At 43.9% G+C, this 19235-nt stretch overlaps 1 protein-coding gene across 1 annotated transcript in view; it reads right to left on the bottom strand.

Annotated features, from left to right (window-relative positions):
- Nucleotides 1–19235, bottom strand: part of LOC115105774 (unconventional myosin-XVIIIa-like) — a 113215-nt gene that overhangs the window by 8751 nt on the left and 85229 nt on the right. The window contains exons 32-39 of the mRNA XM_029628146.2: nt 19075–19221; nt 18730–18843; nt 17173–17289; nt 12683–12766; nt 10216–10353; nt 9634–9819; nt 9401–9543; nt 92–214 (exon numbers count right to left, since the gene is read on the bottom strand). Coding sequence (XP_029484006.2) covers nt 92–214; nt 9401–9543; nt 9634–9819; nt 10216–10353; nt 12683–12766; nt 17173–17289; nt 18730–18843; nt 19075–19221 — 1052 coding nt within the window. The remainder of the gene's footprint in view (nt 1–91; nt 215–9400; nt 9544–9633; nt 9820–10215; nt 10354–12682; nt 12767–17172; nt 17290–18729; nt 18844–19074; nt 19222–19235) is intronic.

The raw sequence follows: 19235 nt of genomic DNA, 5'->3' as shown, positions 1-19235 counted from the left end.
ATCAGGGACCAGCCAGAAATAAGGGGGGTGATATCATAATGAAGTGCCTGAGGACTGAGGAGGCTAATAAACAGACAAACACAACACTGACCTGGAGCTCTTCAGACTGCCCTCAGCTGACAGGGTCTTGGTGGATCCCTTATTCTTGGACAGCCAGGACTTAACATCGTCCACACTGTCCTCCACCTCTGAGTCCGTGTCCAAGTCATCACCACTGTGGGAAAGAGACCGAAGGAGAGTGAACAGTGTTGTTATGTTGCTATTTGCAGGAGGCAGAGCAGTTTAAACCCAGGGAGGGCTATTACAGATCCGCCACAGAGGACAACTGTTGGTTTGGACAGGAAGTACAACACAGAGATGACCCCCACACACAGACCAATCAAAAGTCATGAATGTCATAACATAACCGCTTTCTGATGCATTTAGTCAAACAGCAGATGTGTTCCAGTCATGGTGGCAATAAACTGTGGTTAGTGCTATGTAAAGGCAGGCAAGCTTTAGGGAGACCACAACAGCCTATTGACTTCAAGCAATGAAAGACCCATATGCACCCATTCGCAAACTAGTTTACTAGTCAAGTGTTGTAATCCTACTTTCTGAATATGAATCAAATTATCTGTCACAAAGCTAAAGTTATGCCAAAGTAACTAAGTTCGGTGAATTAACTAAAGCAAAGCTAATTTGAAAGCAAGAATAAACAGCTATTAGACAATTGGTGCATCCATAAATATGGTTACAGTACCTGAGTGCTTTCACTTCCCATGTTAAGTGTATAATCGCTTACGACGGGGGCGGTCGAGCGAAACGACTCGTGGTGCCTCCGAGCAGAGCAGAATGCAAATGAATGGAGCTCATGAAGGCGTAATTAACTTGGTGGCCATAGTCCGGCTGTTAAGGCCTCTGTGGTGTGTGGCTGAGCGTGGCCTGTTGATGTAGATTGTTATTGGGGCTGAGCCGATGACAGCCCTCTAGCCCTGGCCTTGACAATAACAAGCAGTAAACAGAGACTGGAAGGAACCCAAGGAGAAAGTATATTAGATCATGCCTCTGAAAGGTCGGCAGGCACATTTCAATCCGGATTCATCTGTTCCTCACTCCCAGAGGTGAAGCATCTCTGCCTCTGCATTATGCATCTGTTTGTCTCCGGGAGAGGAAGGGAGAGGGGAGGAGGGAGGAGAGAAGAGGGAGGGCACCCACAGGGTCTAAAAACTTAGATTATGAACAAATATGTCTGGGAACCATTAAGTCTAGCAGTGTTCTTTAGTTTATATAGTAACAGAATGAGCTATAAAAAGGAACATCCTCAAAGAACACACACTGCAATCAAGGAGGAGTAATCATTTGGATGATAACCAACAAATGTTCAGTGTCTGACGTCAATCCAATCAACAATGTTCAGCGTCTGATGTGGCATGACAGCAATACAAATACCAAAGCAAGGCACAGATCTCCCATGTCCCAGCTTATCTGGTGAGGCTGGGACAGAATGCAAAGTGCTTATTACGAGCCAACATAGTGCATCATATTCAAAGAGGTCTCCGATGATGGCCTTCTTAAATGGTAATAGTTAAATGGTATAGACCGCTGGGTAGCATCCCCCTGCTCACATATCCATTAGCAATATGTTGCTCAGGACAACACAATAAACCACACGTTCAACCAAGTCTCCATGGAGAACAAAATGTTTGAGTTGCCTCCTCTCTACCTGCATGGAGGCACACACAAACTGGATGGAGAGACCACTTTGGGGGAGAGAATGAGAGACAATTCTGGCCATTGCGGCAGTCTATGGACATCAACATTAGCTACATTAGATTCAGTCACTCCTTTTCCATGTATCAAACAATGCTTGATGGGAAAGGAATGACTCCCACAAAGTCTACAAGGCAAAACTACGCACATCTTTCCCACATACACACCAACACCTGCACTGGAGCAGCTTTGGCACACACAGAGGCGGCTTGTAATCGAGGGCTTTGCAAATGGTGTCACACAATTTATGTCCTTGGCCTCACACCACTGGCGAAACAGCGCTGAGGCTCCAGGGAGCACCGGATTTAGAGCTCGACATTAATTGCTTCTGACAATCGGCCTCCACTGGTTGTATATCTCAGTTACATATTTTACCTTTATTTATTACATATACAGTACCAGTCAAAAGTTTGGACAGACCTACTCATTCAAGGGTTTTCTTTATTTTTACTATGTTCTACATTGTAAAATAATAGTGAAGACATCAAAACTATGAAATAACACATATGGAATCATGTAGTAATCAATAAAGTATTAAACAAATATATATATATGAGATTCTTCAAAGTAGCCTCCCTTTGCCTTGATGACAGCTCTGCACACTCTTGGCATTCTCTCAACCTTCATGAGGTAGTCTCCTGGAATGCATTTCAATTAACAGGTGTGCCTTGTTAAAAGTTAATTTGCAGAATTTCTTTCCTTCTTAATGCGTTTGAGATAATTAGCTTTATCTTGACAAGGTAGGGGTGGTATACAAAAGATAGCCCTAGTTAGTAAAATACAAAGTCCATATTATTGCAAGAACAGCTCAAATGTGCAAAAAGAAACACTCCATTACTTTCAGACAAAGGTCAGTCAATCCGGAAAATGTCAAGAACTTTGAAAGTTTCTTCAAGTGCAATCGCAAAAACTACCAAGCACTATGATGAAACTGGCGATCATGAGGACCGCCACAGGAAAGGAAGACCCAGAGTTACCTCTGCTGCAGAGGATAAGTTCATTAGAGTTAACAGCACTTCAGATTGCCTCAGAATTCAAGAAACAGACATCTCAACATCAACTGTTCAGAGGAGACTGCGTGAATCAGGCCTTCATGGTCAAAATGCTGCAAAGAAACCACTACTAAACAAGACCAAGAAGAAGAAACTTGTTTGGGCCAAGAAACACAAGCAATGGACATTAGACCGGTGGAATTCATCCTTTGGTTTGATGAGTCCAAATTTTAGATTTTGGTTCTAACCACTGTGTCTTTGTGAGACGCAGAGCAGGTGAACAGATGATCTCAGCATGTGTGGTTCCCACCGTTAAGCATGGAGGAGGTGGTGTGATGGTGCTTTGCTGGTGACACTGTTGGTGATTAATTTAGAATTCAAGGCACACTTAACCAGCATGGCTACCACATCATTCTGTAGCGATACGCCATCCCATCTGGTTTGCGCTTACTGGGACTATCACTTGTTTTTCAACAGGACAATTACCCAAAACACACCTCCAGGCTGTGTAAGGGCTATTTGACCAAGAAGGAGGGTGATGGAGTGCTGCATCAGATGACCTGACCTCCACAATCACCCGACCTCAACCCAATTGAGGTGGTTTGGGATGAGTTGGACTGCAGAGTGATGGAAAAGCAGCCAACAAGTGCTCAGCATATGGGGGAACTCCTTCAAGACTGTTGGAAAAGCATTCCTCGTGAAGCTAGTTGAGAGAATGCCAAGAGTGTGCAAAGCTGTCATCAAGGCAAAGGGTGGCTACTTTAAAGAATCTCAAATATATCAAAAACACTTTTTTGGTTACTACATGATTCCAAATGTGTAATTTCATAGTATTGATGGTCTTCACTATTATTCTACAATGTATAAAATAATACAAATAAAGAAAAACCCTTGATCGAGTACATATGTCCAAACTCTTGACTGGTACTGTACTTATATACCATCATACAGCTCCTATGGATTATTCCTGTCTACAGTATTCTGCACATAGATTGTATTGGTCCCAGCATCTCATATCAAATCAAATGTTATTGGTCACATACACATATTTAGCAGATGATATTGCAGGTGTAGCAAAATGCTTGTGTTCCTAGCTCCAACAGTGCAGTAGTATCTAAAAACGATTCACACAAATCTAAAAGTAAAAGAATGGAATTAAGAAATATCTAAATATTAGATTGAGCAATGTCAGAGTGGCATTGACTAAAATACAGTAGAATAGAATACATTACATACATATGAGATGAGTAAAGCAGTACGTAAACATTATTTAAACATTATTAAAGTAACTAGTGTTCCATTATTAAAGTGGCCAGTGATTCCAAGTCTATGTATATAGGGCAGCAGCCTCTAAGGTGCAGGGTTGCGTAACCGGGTGGAAGCCGGCTAGTGATGGCTTTTTAACAGTCTGATGGCCTTAAGATAAAAGCTGTTTTCCAGTTTTCCAGTCTCTCGGTCCCAGATTTGATGCACCTGTACTGACCTCGACTTCTGGATGATAGCGGGGTGAACAGGCCTTGGCTCGGGTGGTTGATGTCCTTGATGATCTTATTGGCCATCCTGTGACATTGGGTTGTGTAGGTGTCCTGGAGGGCAGGTAGTTTGCCCCCGGTGATGCGTTGGGCAGACCGCACCACCCTCTGGAGAGCCTTGCGGTTGCTGGTGCCGTATCAGGCAGTGATACAGCCCGACAGGATGCTCTCAATTGTGCATCTGTAAAAGTTTGTGAGGGTTTTATGGGCCAAGACAAATTTCTTCAGCCTGCTGAGGTTGAAGAGGCGCTGTTGCGCCTTCTTCGCCACACTGTCTGTGTGGGTGGACCATTTCAGATCGTCAGTGATGAGTACGCCGAGGAACTTGAAACTTCACACCTTCTCCACTGCGGTCCAGTCGATGTGGATAGGGGCGTGCTCCCTCCGCTGTTCCCTGAAGTCCACGACATCATGGTCACACACACTGTGTTTACTGCTCATAGCAGAGACAGATCCGCTAAATCCATGTCATTTGAGTACTGTGTGAACATTCAGACTCGGTACTGTACACTCTTCAAGGATTGGTTTTGTGTGATCTTCCCATGACGCGATACATTTGACAAAAAACTGCCTGAAATAGAATAGTGCACTGGAAAGATGACATCCTTTCCTCTTTTAATGTTTACAGTGCTTGTCAGAAAATATAAAATGGGAGCACTAATCGGTCTGAACATTCCCTTCACAATTCACTGACAAATCAATTCTTCCATTATTGTTTATCACACTGCTTTTACATACAGATCAAATGTGGGGACAATTTTGCTAAGTAACCATGGGGATTCACTTTCTTTTCTCAAAAGCATCTAAGTGAGGAACCCATAGTCTTGATGCTAACATACAAAGACAGTGCACTGTGCTGATTCACATGAGCTGCCTGTCTGTCTGCTGGCAAATTAATGAATAACAATAAGAGGAAATGAATGACAGGGAAGTGTTCTCTATTGGAACAAGCAATTAGAGGTTAATACTGATACAAATAATGCATGCTGAGAAAATTAACTGGTGACACCAACTACAAATCACACACACTTTCATTCAAAATTGTGACGCACATTGGCATTTTTTCATCAAAATATGACGAGCTACAACTGGAATCGGAATGTTAACTCAAATTATGAGTCTTTAAAATGAATACTTAACCAGAAAGACTTATGTCCAAGTCTAAAGGGAGTAAGCTAGAACATATTAAACAAGCAGCTCAACCAGATTCTACAGAGAGCGAACCTACAAAGACGGGCGATTCCACACCAGCTGACAATATTTTTGGTATCTCAGATTGTTCGGGCAATTCTCAAAGAAACTTCATTTGGAGGAAGGATGTTTGAAAGATTTACCACAAACCATTGGAGAAAATCATGATGAAAGTGGCCATTTTAAGCCCTTTTTAGACCTATACATGCCTCCCATAAGACTATGATCTATGAACATGATCCAGACATCTTGATGTCATTATGCTCCATAGTGTGTTCTAGCATTCAGTTAATTACGCTGAGCTTTTAACACAACGCACATTAGTGACATCTGCTGGTCATCAATAAAAGCAGTGTTTGATGGTCAGATGTTTTCTCCTTGGTTCAGCAGTGACATGCCGACTCTAGCGGGCACATCCTTTTTTCTGAATCTTTTTAGAATTTAACTAATTTTGAGTCACAATTGTGTGTTATCTACTCTGACAATTAATACACAGATTAAAAGGGGAAACCCAGTTAGATCTAGTTATCTCTCCTCCATCTGAGGACTTTATACCAACTTTAAGGTGCATTACCAGCACCAACTGGACTGCAGTGTGGACCTCAGTTCAGTAGCAAGCTAGCTAGCTAAACGTCCATGAGTGTTCGTGTTGTTTCGACATGGCCCCAAATTAATATAGTTGGTTCAGAGTTAGTTTTGATATTTCAACCTGTCCAGATTGCGTCTGGTATGGGATGTACAAAATCAACATGCACGCGATGTTGAATGCACAAGCGTGCCTGATCTAGTCAGCATGTTAGTCATCAGTCTTAGTAGCCCACAATTAGTTACCAGTGTAGGTTCACAGCTTCCATCACGCTTCCCTTTTGTTGTTGCTGTGAATCTATTTCATTTACTGTCAAAAACTGAATATATGGTATTATTTAGGATGCTTAATACAAAAGCTTATACTCTACTAAATTTGCCTTCACAGGGATTCGACCCCATTCCCTGTTGTCTGTGAATGGTTCTGGTCCCCGGGACCCCGACCCCATTCCCTGTTGTCTGTGAATGGTGCTGGTCCCCGGGACCCCGACCCCATTCCCTGTTGTCTGTGAATGGTGCTGGTCCCCGGGACCCCGACCCCATTCCCTGTTGTCTGTGAATGGTGCTGGTCCCCGGGACCCCGACCCCATTCCCTGTTGTCTGTGAATGGTGCTGGTCCCCGGGACCCCGACCCCATTCCCTGTTGTCTGTGAATGGTGCTGGTCCCCGGGACCCCGACCCCATTCCCTGTTGTCTGTGAATGGTTCTGGTCCCCGGGACCCCGACCCATTCCCTGTGAATGGTTCTGGTCCCCGGGACCCCGACCCCATTCCCTGTTGTCTGTGAATGGTTCTGGTCCCCGGGACCCCGACCCCATTCCCTGTTGTCTGTGAATGGTTCTGGTCCCCGGGACCCCGACCCCATTCCCTGTTGTCTGTGAATGGTGCTGGTCCCCGGGACCCCGACCCCATTCCCTGTTGTCTGTGAATGGTTCTGGTCCCCGGGACCCCGACCCATTCCCTGTTGTCTGTGAATGGTTCTGGTCCCCGGGACCCCGACCCCATTCCCTGTTGTCTGTGAATGGTTCTGGTCCCCGGGACCCCGACCCCATTCCCTGTTGTCTGTGAATGGTTCTGGTCCCCGGGACCCCGACCCATTCCCTGTTGTCTGTGAATGGTTCTGGTCCCCGGGAACCCGACCCATTCCCTGTTGTCTGTGAATGGTTCTGGTCCCCGGGAACCCGACCCATTCCCTGTTGTCTGTGAATGGTTCTGGTCCCCGGGAACCCGACCCATTCCCTGTTGTCTGTGAATGGTTCTGGTCCACGGGACCCCGACCTGTTAGGGCTATCGTTCAAGTGATGCTACATTTACAAATCCTTACTACATTGGAAGTACAGTGAAAAACCACACAATCAAACAAAGCTTCAAGACGTTATTGATCACGTGATAATGTTCATTTCAAAAGAGCATTGGAGCTCCATTATCAATCGTCCCATCAGTATCAATTTATATGTAAAAAAAAATGTATCAGATCATTGAACGTACCAGAGAGCCGACTCTGGAAATTTGACACATACTCCTTAAGTGTTTACTCAAATAGAGTATGACACCATTAGGAGGCATATATAGGAGTAATAAGGGCCCGAAATGACCAATATCATCATGATTTTCTAAAAATGTAAAAAGCATGTTTAACAATCTTTTTCTCAATGAAGTTCCGATCTGAGAATTGCCAGAACAATCTGGCAGTAGTGGAAAAAGTACCCATTTGTCATACTTGAGTAAAAGTAAAGATACCTTAATAGAAAATGTCTTAAGTAAAAGTGAAAGTCACCCAGTAGAATAGTACTTGAGTAAAAGTCTAAAAGTATTTGATTTTAAACATACTTTAGTATCAAAAGTAAATGTAATTACTAAAATATACTTAAGTATCAAAAGTAAAAGTATAAATAATTTCAAATTCCTTCTATTAAGCAAACCAGACAGCACCATTTTTGTGTTTTTTAAATTTACGAATAGCCAGGGGCACACTCCAACATTTAGACATAATTTACAAACAAAGCATGTGTGGTTAATGAGTCCGCCAGATCAGAGGCAGTAGGGATGACCAGGGATGTTGTCTTGATAAGTGTGCGAATTGGACCATTTTCCTGTTCAGCTAAGCATTCAAAATGTACTTTTGGGCTTCAGGGAAAATGTATGGAGTAAAAAGTAGAATATTTTCTTTAGGAATGTAGTTAAGTAAAAGTTGAACTAAATATAAATAGTAAAGTACAGATACCCCAAAAAACTACTTTAGTACTTTAAAGTATTTTTTACTTCAGTACTTTACACCACTGCTATCTGAGATAGCAGAAATATTTTCCGCTCCCGACTGGTGTGGAATTGCCCTTGTGTTACCAATAGGTTGTACTGTAGAGAAAAGTAAAAACCCTCTTAAATTAAATGAGCTGATAGGTTGGTTATTGAAAGTATCAAAAGCATGCTTGTAGAATGGCGTGTCACATAACACAGGATGCAGGGCAAAGGTCATGGTTGTTGTGTCAACAGGACAATGGTTAATTATATTTGTTTTTATTTCCCACAGCAGTGAGTATCCCTCAAACAGTAAGTTAATTAGAGATGTTAACCTTAGTCATTTTAACTAAGTTCCTTCTGCTCAAAATGTCTTCATAAACAGCAGGAGTGAAATGTCTCCATAGTACAACACCATTCTCTTATCTGTGACAGAGATTTTAAAACCTGGAAATCAAACAATACTGAGCAAAAGAAAGGATGCATTGTCCATTCTCATATTTTGTTCATTCGTTTCTGATACTTTGTCACCATGCCTTCTAAACTGGGCAATGACTGGGAGAGACAGAAACAGAAACAGAGAAACACAGCCAACAGATTGTGAAGAAGAACCACCCGGGGATGTAGTGTGCCTCAGGGTAGATAGCACACATTGTGTGCTAAAGAATAACAATAAGCCTCAAAACAACTGCTGCAAAAAAATGTGATGAACCTCATCCATACTGCACGGTTTTGGGCAGTCGTTCAGAATACCAACTCACTCATTCTCGCTCTGACCCCATTGTTTGAAAAGGGAAGAAGGAGTCTAAACTCCCACTCCGAGGCCATGTATCACTGTCATGTTTACTTCAGTGGGGCTCAGAGGTAGTGTAACCCTGAATCTGCCCATAAAGAGAGCTAAACAAGAGGAAAGAAATTAGCACAGGGGAGCAGATTAGAGGAGGAAGAGAGGGAAGAGGGGAAAGAGAGAAGAGAAAAGAAAAGTCAAGAAAAGAGGAGAAGAATGTGGGGTAAAAAGAAACTACAAAATCTGGTCAAAATAATTAACAGGTGTTTCTGACAATTTTATGACAAAGAGAAACTGTACTTCCGGGGAGAGGGAGGGACCTACTTGTTTATGAGGTCATCTTCTCCGTCACTGTCGACCATCTCGTCTTCAATAGCGGCCTGCAGGTCTCCGATCCTCTTGAATGCCAGCTTGAGGTCCAACTGCAGGCTCTGATTGGCTGCCTCCAGACTCTCTATGTCCATGTCCTATTGGGTCAGGATGACACAGAACTAGTGACAGTCACCCCAAAACGCTTGCTCCACCCCAAAAAATGTGGATTTTGCACTCTTCCTTACCAGCTCGTGCTTCTTGCGGCTGGCCTCAGCCTCCTTCTTGGAGAGCTCAGCCATCTCCTCTTTGATGTCCCTCATCTGTCTCTGTATGCGTTTGTTCTGATCCTTCTCCCTGTTCTCTCCATTCCCGCGGTGGTCTCTCTCCTCTGTCATCTTCTCCAGGTTCTCCTTAAGACGGCCTGTTAGGCTCTGGGGACGAGGAGACAGAACCGGGTCAGAACTTTCTAGAACCTCATTGAACACACAGCTGAGACATCCAGCATAGGTGCCGTAGCACATTTCACTTTGAAGTTTGTGGTTAATGTACTTGGAGAAGGGTCAAATTGAGGCCACTGATAATTTCAATTGAGCTCAGGTGTGCAGAAATCACAGCTGGCCAGAGAAAGATAGTATGGCTGTTGTAAAATGCATTTCCCCTCACAGCACTTGTTCAATGACCCAAATGTGGCCTCACAGCTTGCCCTCTACCTCCCACATACAAGCCCCTTTCGCTCTCACACACACAACACTCTCCCTCCCTCCTTGTCCCACCACCTTGCTACTTCACTCCCTCCCCCACTCTACCTCCATCTCCCCTCGTCTCACCTCCAGGCGTTTGATCTGGGTCCTCTCATACTCCAACTTGGTCTCCAGCTCGCGGATCTTGGCCTCCTGCCTGCTGACCAGAGACTTCTCCACCATGGACTGCTCCTGGAACTCCAGCTGGCTCTGCAGGGACTGCAACTGGAGGGGGCCACACACACACACACACAGAGGGGTGCTATTGACACGGCACTGAACACATCCACTCTGCCCTACACAACCAACCTCGCTCTTCTCTAATCAATACTAGGCCTCCATACTTTTACAACAGATGCTTGATTATTGCACAAATAAGAACATTTCACCTCTTTCCTTCAACTGCATTGTGAATATCACCCCCCCCAGCTGAATTGTTGGGAATGTAGCCAGCATTATTGTTGCCCTTTATGCTAGGCATATCTAATGTTAATAGCCAATAAGCAGAGGATAACATAACCCCAGTAGCCTGTAATGGCCAGAAAGAGAGGTGGAGAACCAGGCCTGAATAATGATCACAGATCCCACCACGGAGGGGAAGAAGATCAATGCTTTGTAAACTTGTTCCGTCTTAAGACGAGATACACTAAAGGAGACGAGATACACTAAAGGAGACGAGATACACTAAAGGAGACGAGATACACTAAAGGAGACGAGATACACTAAAGGAGACGAGATACACTAAAGGAGACGAGATACACTAAAGGAGACGAGATACACTAAAGGAGACGAGATACACTAAAGGAGACGAGATACACTAAAGGAGACGAGATACACTAAAGGAGACGAGATACACTAAAGGAGACGAGATACACTAAAGGAGAGGAGATACACTAAAGGAGAGGAGATACACTAAAGGAGACGAGATACACTAAAGGAGAGGAGATACACTAAAGGAGAGGAGATACACTAAAGGAGAGGAGATACACTAAAGGAGACGAGATACACTAAAGGAGAGGAGATACACTAAAGGAGACGAGATACACTAAAGGAGAGGAGATACACTAAAGGAGACGAGATACACTAAAGGAGAGGAGATACACTAAAGGAGACGAGATACACTAAAGGAGAGGAGATACACTAAAGGAGAGGAGATACACTAAAGGAGAGGAGATACACTAAAGGAGACGAGATACACTAAAGGAGAGGAGATACACTAAAGGAGAGGAGATACACTAAAGGAGAGGAGATACACTAAAGGAGAGGAGATACACTAAAGGAGAGGAGATACACTAAAGGAGAGGAGATACACTAAAGGAGAGGAGATACACTAAAGGAGAGGAGATACACTAAAGGAGAGGAGATACACTAAATAAAAGTATCCAAAATGTACCACGGCTACTAATGAGGAGCTTTGCATCTGATAGTAGGATTTGGAGCTGGCCTTTCATGTGATTAAAGAACACAATGTTCCTATCATAGTGGATCTGTTAATCACTACAGGGCTACAGCATTTAGATGGCTATCTATTGCAGCCTTTGGTGGCAGCTCTTAAAACCCCCTTACAGCCAGCAGTATTAGCTGGAAGATCAGGCACTAAGCACAGACAGAGCTCTGAGCCTCTCCAGGTAAAGGTCAGGGTAATGGTGTAGGTCATCATGTATGACTGTGCCGAGGGCATGTTGTCCTCTGAGCGGCTGATGAATGTGCAGGACTCCAGTCACCCGAGCCACAGTCTGTAGACCCTGTTAACATCTGGCAAATGGTATTGGCGCATCGGGTCTCGGAACAACAGGCTCCAAGACAGCTGCTACCACCAGGCCATTAGACTGGTGAACAGCTAACCCTAGCCGTCTACCTGCACATTAGAGACTATTTGCATTGACTAGCCACACATCAAAAACTTACACACACTCAGTCAACGCTGCTGTTCCATTTATATACTAGCAAATTCATTCCACTGCTGACCAAGACATTCACTTTATTTGCAAATACAGTCATTATCGACGTCACACATTGATCATTTATACTGAATATCCTATTGTGTACATATAACCTTTATTATTTCTCTTACTACTTTCTCCTACTTATTTGAGATTTTCATTATTGACATACTTCTGCACGGTTGAGGGAGCCTGAAAGTAAGCATTTCTATGCACTGTTTATACCTGCTGTGAATTGCGTATGTGACAAACAATATTTGTTTTGTAGATGGGTGTGACAGGGATGGGTGGAGGGGGATAGGTGGGGGACTTTCAGTGGGATCGGGGTTCCCCTGCCTGGCAGACATGGTCTGTGTTGTAGATGGGTGTGACAGGGATGGTGGAGGGGGACTTTCAGTGGGATCGGGGTTCCCCTGCCTGGCAGACATGGTCTGTGTTGTAGATGGGTGTGACAGGGATGGTGGAGGGGGACTTTCAGCGGGATCGGGGTTCCCCTGGCTGGCAGACATGGTCTGTGTTGTAGATGGGTGTGACAGGGATGGTGGAGGGGGACTTTCAGCGGGATCGGGGTTCCCCTGGCTGGCAGACATGGTTTGTGTTGTAATGTGTACCTTGTCCTGGATCTCCTGCTTCTCCTTCATGGCTTCCTCTAGCTGGACCTGGATGTCACTGATCTGGGCCAGGTCTCTGGCAGACTGACATCACAAAACACACAAGAGACAGTTACAGTAGTTTCTTATGTGGAATGGTAACATTGAACGTAAGTATTTCTTCTTAGGTGGGTTAATAACCAATAGTAAAGTATTCAAAAAATAATATATATTGTAACAATCTTATTCTAATTAATATAATCTCCTGTGGAACAGATTGCATCCCTCAATGCGATTTAATGCATTTCTCTCTAACGTCTCAAAACAGTTCCACCTACACATAGGAAAATACATTAGCAGCTTTTTAAAGTGCACAGATCCTGGCACCCACGTCGTGTCACACTAAAGGCATAGAGAGAAAGTAAATGATGAGAAATGATCATAAACTCATGCTGAATATGGAGGTATTGTCACATCAGCTGTCGCTTGTGAATCCTATGAGACGTGACTCATGGCCCACTCATAAAAGTAGGTCGGTGGCTTAGTCATCCTGTGCAGTGTTCATGAGAGAGATGTGAGAGGGATGTACAGTGCATTCAGAAAGTATTCAGACCCCTTGACTTTTTCCACATTTTGTTACGCTACAGACTTATTCTAAAATGTATTAAATAGTTGTCCCCCCCACCTCCTTTACACACAATACACCATAATGACAAAGCAAAAACAGCTATTCGATCGGGTTCATGTTCGGGCTTTGGCTGGGCCACTCAAGGACATTCAGAGACTTGTCCCGAAGCCACCCCTGCATTGTCTTGGCTGTGTGCTTAGGGTTGTTGTCCTGTTGGAAGGTGAACTGTTGCCCCAGTCTGAGGTCCTGACAACTCTGGAGCATCAATGATCGCTCTGTATTTTACTCCGTTCATCTTTCCCTCGATCCTGACTACTCTCCCAGTCCCAGTCGCTGAAAAACATCCCAACAGCATGATGCTGCCACCACCATGCTTCACCGTAGGGATGGTGCCATGTTTCCACCAGACATGACGCTTGGCATTCAAGCCAAAGTGTATAATATTGCTTTCATCAGACCAGAGAATCTTGTTTCTCATGATCTGAGAGTCCATTAGGTGCCTTCTGGCAAACTCCAAGCGGGCTGTCATGTGCCTTTTACTGAGGAGTGGCTTCTGTCTGGCCACTCTGCCATAAAGGCCTGATTGATGGAGGGCTGCAGAGACAGTTGTCCTTCTGCAAGTTTCTCCCATCTGCCATGCACTGTGTCATAACTCTCCTGGTCGAGGATCCAAGGCCTCAGATCTGCGTGGCAAATGGCTGACAGCCAACCTTTTCGTTTGTGACTCAGACACCAACACCAACCGCTGGTGGAGGGGTCCCGAGACAAAGGGGGGAATACTAGCCCAGACCCATGAAGCCGCTCCGCTTCTTGACACAATGCCCACTTAACCCGAAAGCCAGCCGCACCAATGTGTCAGAGGAAACGCCGTACACCTGGCGACCGTGTCAGCGTGCACTGCACCCGGCCCGCCACAGGAGCCGCTAGTGCGCGACGGGACAAGGACATCCCTGCTGGCCAAACCCCCTAACCCGGACGATGCTGGGCCAAATTGTGCGCCGCCCCATGGGTCTCCCAATCGCGGCCGGCTGCGGCAGAGCCTGAACTCGAATCCAGAATCTCTAGTGGCACAGCAACCACTGCGATGCAGTGCCTTAGATCACTGCGCCACTCGGGAGGCCCTTGGAACAATATTTCTACAATAGCAATGTTAGGAATGGTCAGTGGGGACCTAAAGAATAATCATGTCATATTGTTTATTTTGTGATTTTATTAAAAACTGTATGAACCAAATTAGAAAGGAAACATATTCTACTGTAGCTTTCAAGTTTCCATCCAATATGATGTTATAACAATATGAAGAACAATTAACCTATTTTTGTTAAGATAGGAATGTGATTTAGGTTTTCTAATGAGATAATGTGCAATGGACATGAAAAATCATTAACTAAGACATGCCCCTAATGAGGTCAGAAAAGCGTGTCAGTGTGATGGAACTGCCCTTCTTACTAGAGTGCTTAAAAGGACTAACTAAGGATGAACATACTCAGACCAGTAGACTGACAGCGTCAGCTGAACATTACGAATGGTTGAAACTACCAAATCAGTACATTGCCAGGTTGCTACTGGCATGTAAAGTGGTCGGGAGCTGAACCCTGAATAATAAACCAAAGACTAGACCAGCAGACATGAAGCCATGGCTACACGTTGAATTGGTTGGAAACTCAAAACGAGGTGAAGATGATAAAGACTAGGCCAGAACATTTGACAGTCTGCAGCTGTGCATGTTATTTTTATATATTTTTATTTAACTAGAAAAGGCAGTTCAGAACAAATTCTTTTTTACAATGATGGCCTACACTGGCCAAACTTGGACAACGCTGAGCCAATTGTGTGACGCCCTATGGGACTCCCAATCACGGCCGGTTGTGATACAGCCTGGATTCGAACCAGGATGTCTGTAGTGACGCCTCTAGCACTGAGATGCAGTGCCTTAGACCGCCGTGCTCCTTCAGGACCCCTAAATGTAAAGGGATTTAGAACTTGACTATCTACCCGAGAAAGGAAGGAGAAGATCCCATCTCAGACAATCATTGGTGCATCTGAAGAAACATCCACGCCAAGCCAGAACTACTAAGGACATTGTGACCTCTGGTGGACAACCAGAGCCTTACACCCATCAAGACAATTCCCATAGAAGGATCGATTGGTTTCAGAGAGACGACAAAGACATCTACACGTAAATACATTACATTCCTTAACCAAACGGGCGGTAATTTGTGTGCAAGGTATATGGTTACTGTGAGCGTAGTCCCCAAATGCATGATAAATGTCCCCTTATATCGCTCTTTATCTACCCCTCCCTCTGTGTAACAAGCCGTCTCGTCAGTCCACTTGGGACCTTTGTCTCATGTAAATGTGCATGTGTATTCTGTGTTATTATTTACTTCGTTAGTAAATAAATAATTATATCAATTTGTGTAGAACTGAATAATCAGAAAAGGCTGGGGTTCTTGCGGATTCAAGAAGTCCGCGACGTTCAGAATGATACTGATATGAGGTAATGATTAATAAGTGACTTATCGATAACATATTTATATATCTTTAGTTTAATTCGGGAGATGGTAACTTGTTAAACAACTTCTTCCGTGGTGCACAATATTCCTAGTGAGTTAATTGTTACATGATTAATTTAATCGAGTAACAATTAAACAGTTAGTTGATAAGATAAATAACCATTATCACATTAATGAAAGTCACGTCACGACAACTGTCAACTGTGGGACCTTATATAGACAGGTGTGTGCCTTTCCAAATCTTATCCAATCAATTGAATTTACACAGGTGGACTCCAATCAAGTTGCAGAAACATCTCAAGTATGACCAATGGAAACAGGATGCACCTGAGCTCATTTGAGTCGCATAGCAAAGGGTCTAAACACTGATGTAAATAAGATATGTTTTTTTATTTTTAATAGATTTTAGAATAAGGCTGTAACGTTAAAAAAAATGTAGAAAAAGGAAAGGAGTCTGAAAACTTTCCGAATTCACTATGTACCATAGTTAGAGGACAGGTCTATAGAACTGAGGCTGTGTAGCTGAGAGGGATGTATATACCATAGTTCGAGGACAGGTCTATAGAACTGAGGAAGTGTAGCTGAGAGGGATGTATATACCATAGTTAGAGGACAGGTCTATAGAACTGAGGAAGTGTAGCTGAGAGGGATGTATATACCATAGTTAGAGGACAGGTCTATAGAACTGAGGAAGTGTAGCTGAGAGGGATGTATATACCATAGTTAGAGGACAGGTCTATAGAACTGAGGCTGTGTAGCTGAGAGGGATGTATATACCATAGTTAGAGGACAGGTCTATAGAACTGAGGAAGTGTAGCTGAGAGGGATGTATATACCATAGTTAGAGGACAGGTCTATAGAACTGAGGCTGTGTAGCTGAGAGGGATGTATATACCATAGTTAGAGGACAGGTCTATAGAACTGAGGAAGTGTAGCTGAGAGGGATGTATATACCATAGTTAGAGGACAGGTCTATAGAACTGAGGCTGTGTAGCTGAGAGGGATGTATATACCATAGTTAGAGGACAGGTCTATAGAACTGAGGAAGTGTAGCTGAGAGGGATGTATATACCATAGTTAGAGGACAGGTCTATAGAACTGAGGAAGTGTAGCTGAGAGGGATGTATATACCATAGTTAGAGGACAGGTCTATAGAACTGAGGAAGTGTAGCTGAGAGGGATGTATATACCATAGTTAGAGGACAGGTCTATAGAACTGAGGAAGTGTAGCTGAGAGGGATGTATATACCATAGTTAGAGGACAGGTCTATAGAACTGAGGCTGTGTAGCTGAGAGGGATGTATGTACCATAGTTAGAGGACAGGTCTATAGAAAATAGGCTGTGTGGGTGTTGGGAGCAGGGTTACCTGGGAGACGGCAGCCTTGTGTTTCTTCATCAGCTCATTCATGTCCTCCTGGTCCTCCTCCATACGAGACTGCAGGTCATTCTTCTCCCTCTGCAGACGTGACACCTGCTCCTCAAGCTAAGCGAGAGAGAGAGACAGGCAAAATTGACCACCTAATCGCAAGCTGTTTTTCAGCCAGTGACAGTAATCAATGACCATCAGCTGGTCAGCCCTAGACCCAAGCAGTATTGAATGGTCATCAGCTGGCCAGTCCTAGACTCAAGCAGTGTGGAATGGCCATCTAATGGATATCAACCTGTATGATCTTTGTATCTGTGCAGGGTGAACTCTGAATTACTCCATTATGCAAATCATTTGTATTGTCTTCTCAGGAAATCTGTCTTATTTACACTGGTCTCATCCCTCACACAAGTCTTTAAATGCTGTGACACCCTGTGGAGATCAGGCCTGCGAATGTTTAGGATACTGTAAACTTGGTATCGTTTGATTGGTCAATGGTGGTTGATGTTGGGTTGAAAGGTTACACCTTCAGATGTTATAAATGGAATTAAATGCCTTTGTTCCCTCTCTTATCCTGTATCCAGTCCATGGAGGAAGGTTGTATGATCAATTGTCATTTCTTAGGCTTCTAGGCCTCTGGCTTTGTAGGCATTTCTTTGTTCATGTTTTGTCTTATAAGTTAACCTCAGGATCTATATGCCTAGAAGTATAGTTTGTAGTGCTTGTTAATGCTTTGTAACTGTATGCCTTGTATGAGACTCCATTCGCTGTGCAATGCTAATTAAATATGTCTTTGATAGACAATTATATATATATAATATACTGTATATCATACACATGATAAATATTACTGCCCACTACACACCCAGCCTCTCAGTATGCCTTTCCAAACTAGACACATTTAGAAGACCTTTCATAGCCATAAACACACCAATCAGCAGCTCAGACTACACAGCCCTCCCCAGAGGACTGTAATTTCCTCTAAATCACAGAGAGCACTCTCCTGGGGAGGCGATTATGGAACACATTAAAGACTCAAAAATATAAACAAAGTTCATTCATTCATTAGCACATAACCGAGAAATGCAACATTTCCAGAAAAAAAAGACTTAGCATTTCAATGTTCCATGATGGCGGGGAGATGTGAACATATTCATGGCAGTGTTTTTACACAATATTAAAATAGTCTGCTGTGTGTAAAAGAGGGAGTAAAAAATGCAACAGGTTCTCCTGCTGTTTCTAACACTGTGGTTTGGTTTTGTTGTGTCGTCAAAAAAGTGGTGAAATGCTGTAATTACACATGGTAATTTGGTATTGTAGTGTTGCAGAGATGACATATTTGAACCTCCACTCTGTCTCTACACAATAAATACTTGGCTGAGACACACAGACAAATAGATTTTGAGTGGCATTTTCCTTTCAAATGAAATGGAAATACAGCACACTGATGTGGTCTTACTCCATACCCTGTGTGCAGTTCACAGTAGGCATTAGGCAGCTATAATGGTTGGGAGTCCTCTCAAAGAGAGCGTGGCAATGGAAGGATCTCTCACTCACCGACATCTTGACTTTGACCACTTCCTCCATCTGGATGTGCAGGTCCTCGATCTCTATCTCCATGCCCTTGCGAGACTTCACCGCCACCGCACACGTGAACTCTGACTCCTCCAGCTGTGAAGGGAGATATAGCAGGAGGAGGAAGAGAGGATTACAAGGTCAAGGTGAAAAGCTAAATCAAGATCTTCAGAAATCGGAAAACACCGTGTCCTTGATCAGGAGAGCAAGCGCAATACATTTTGACAGGATTATTTGTAGTAGTAAAGCTGTCAGAATGTCACTAAAGTACAGCATCGACATGATGATAATAAGATGGGCCATGTAGTGTAATGTAGGGTGGTGTACCTGGTTTTTGAGCTGGGCGGTCTCTCTCTTACTGAGGGCGTTGTTCTTCAGGTGGTCCAGCATGATCTGGGTGTCAGCCAGCAGCACCTTGGTGCGTTTCAGGTCCTTCCTCAGCCTCTTCTCGGTCTCCACGTCCCTGCAGCCCACCTAGAGTAGAACAC

This window comes from Oncorhynchus nerka, linkage group LG22 (genome assembly GCF_034236695.1).
Source record: "Oncorhynchus nerka isolate Pitt River linkage group LG22, Oner_Uvic_2.0, whole genome shotgun sequence".
NCBI classification, from domain to species: Eukaryota; Metazoa; Chordata; class Actinopteri; order Salmoniformes; family Salmonidae; genus Oncorhynchus; species Oncorhynchus nerka.
This window is presented reverse-complemented; position numbering and strand designations above follow the sequence as displayed.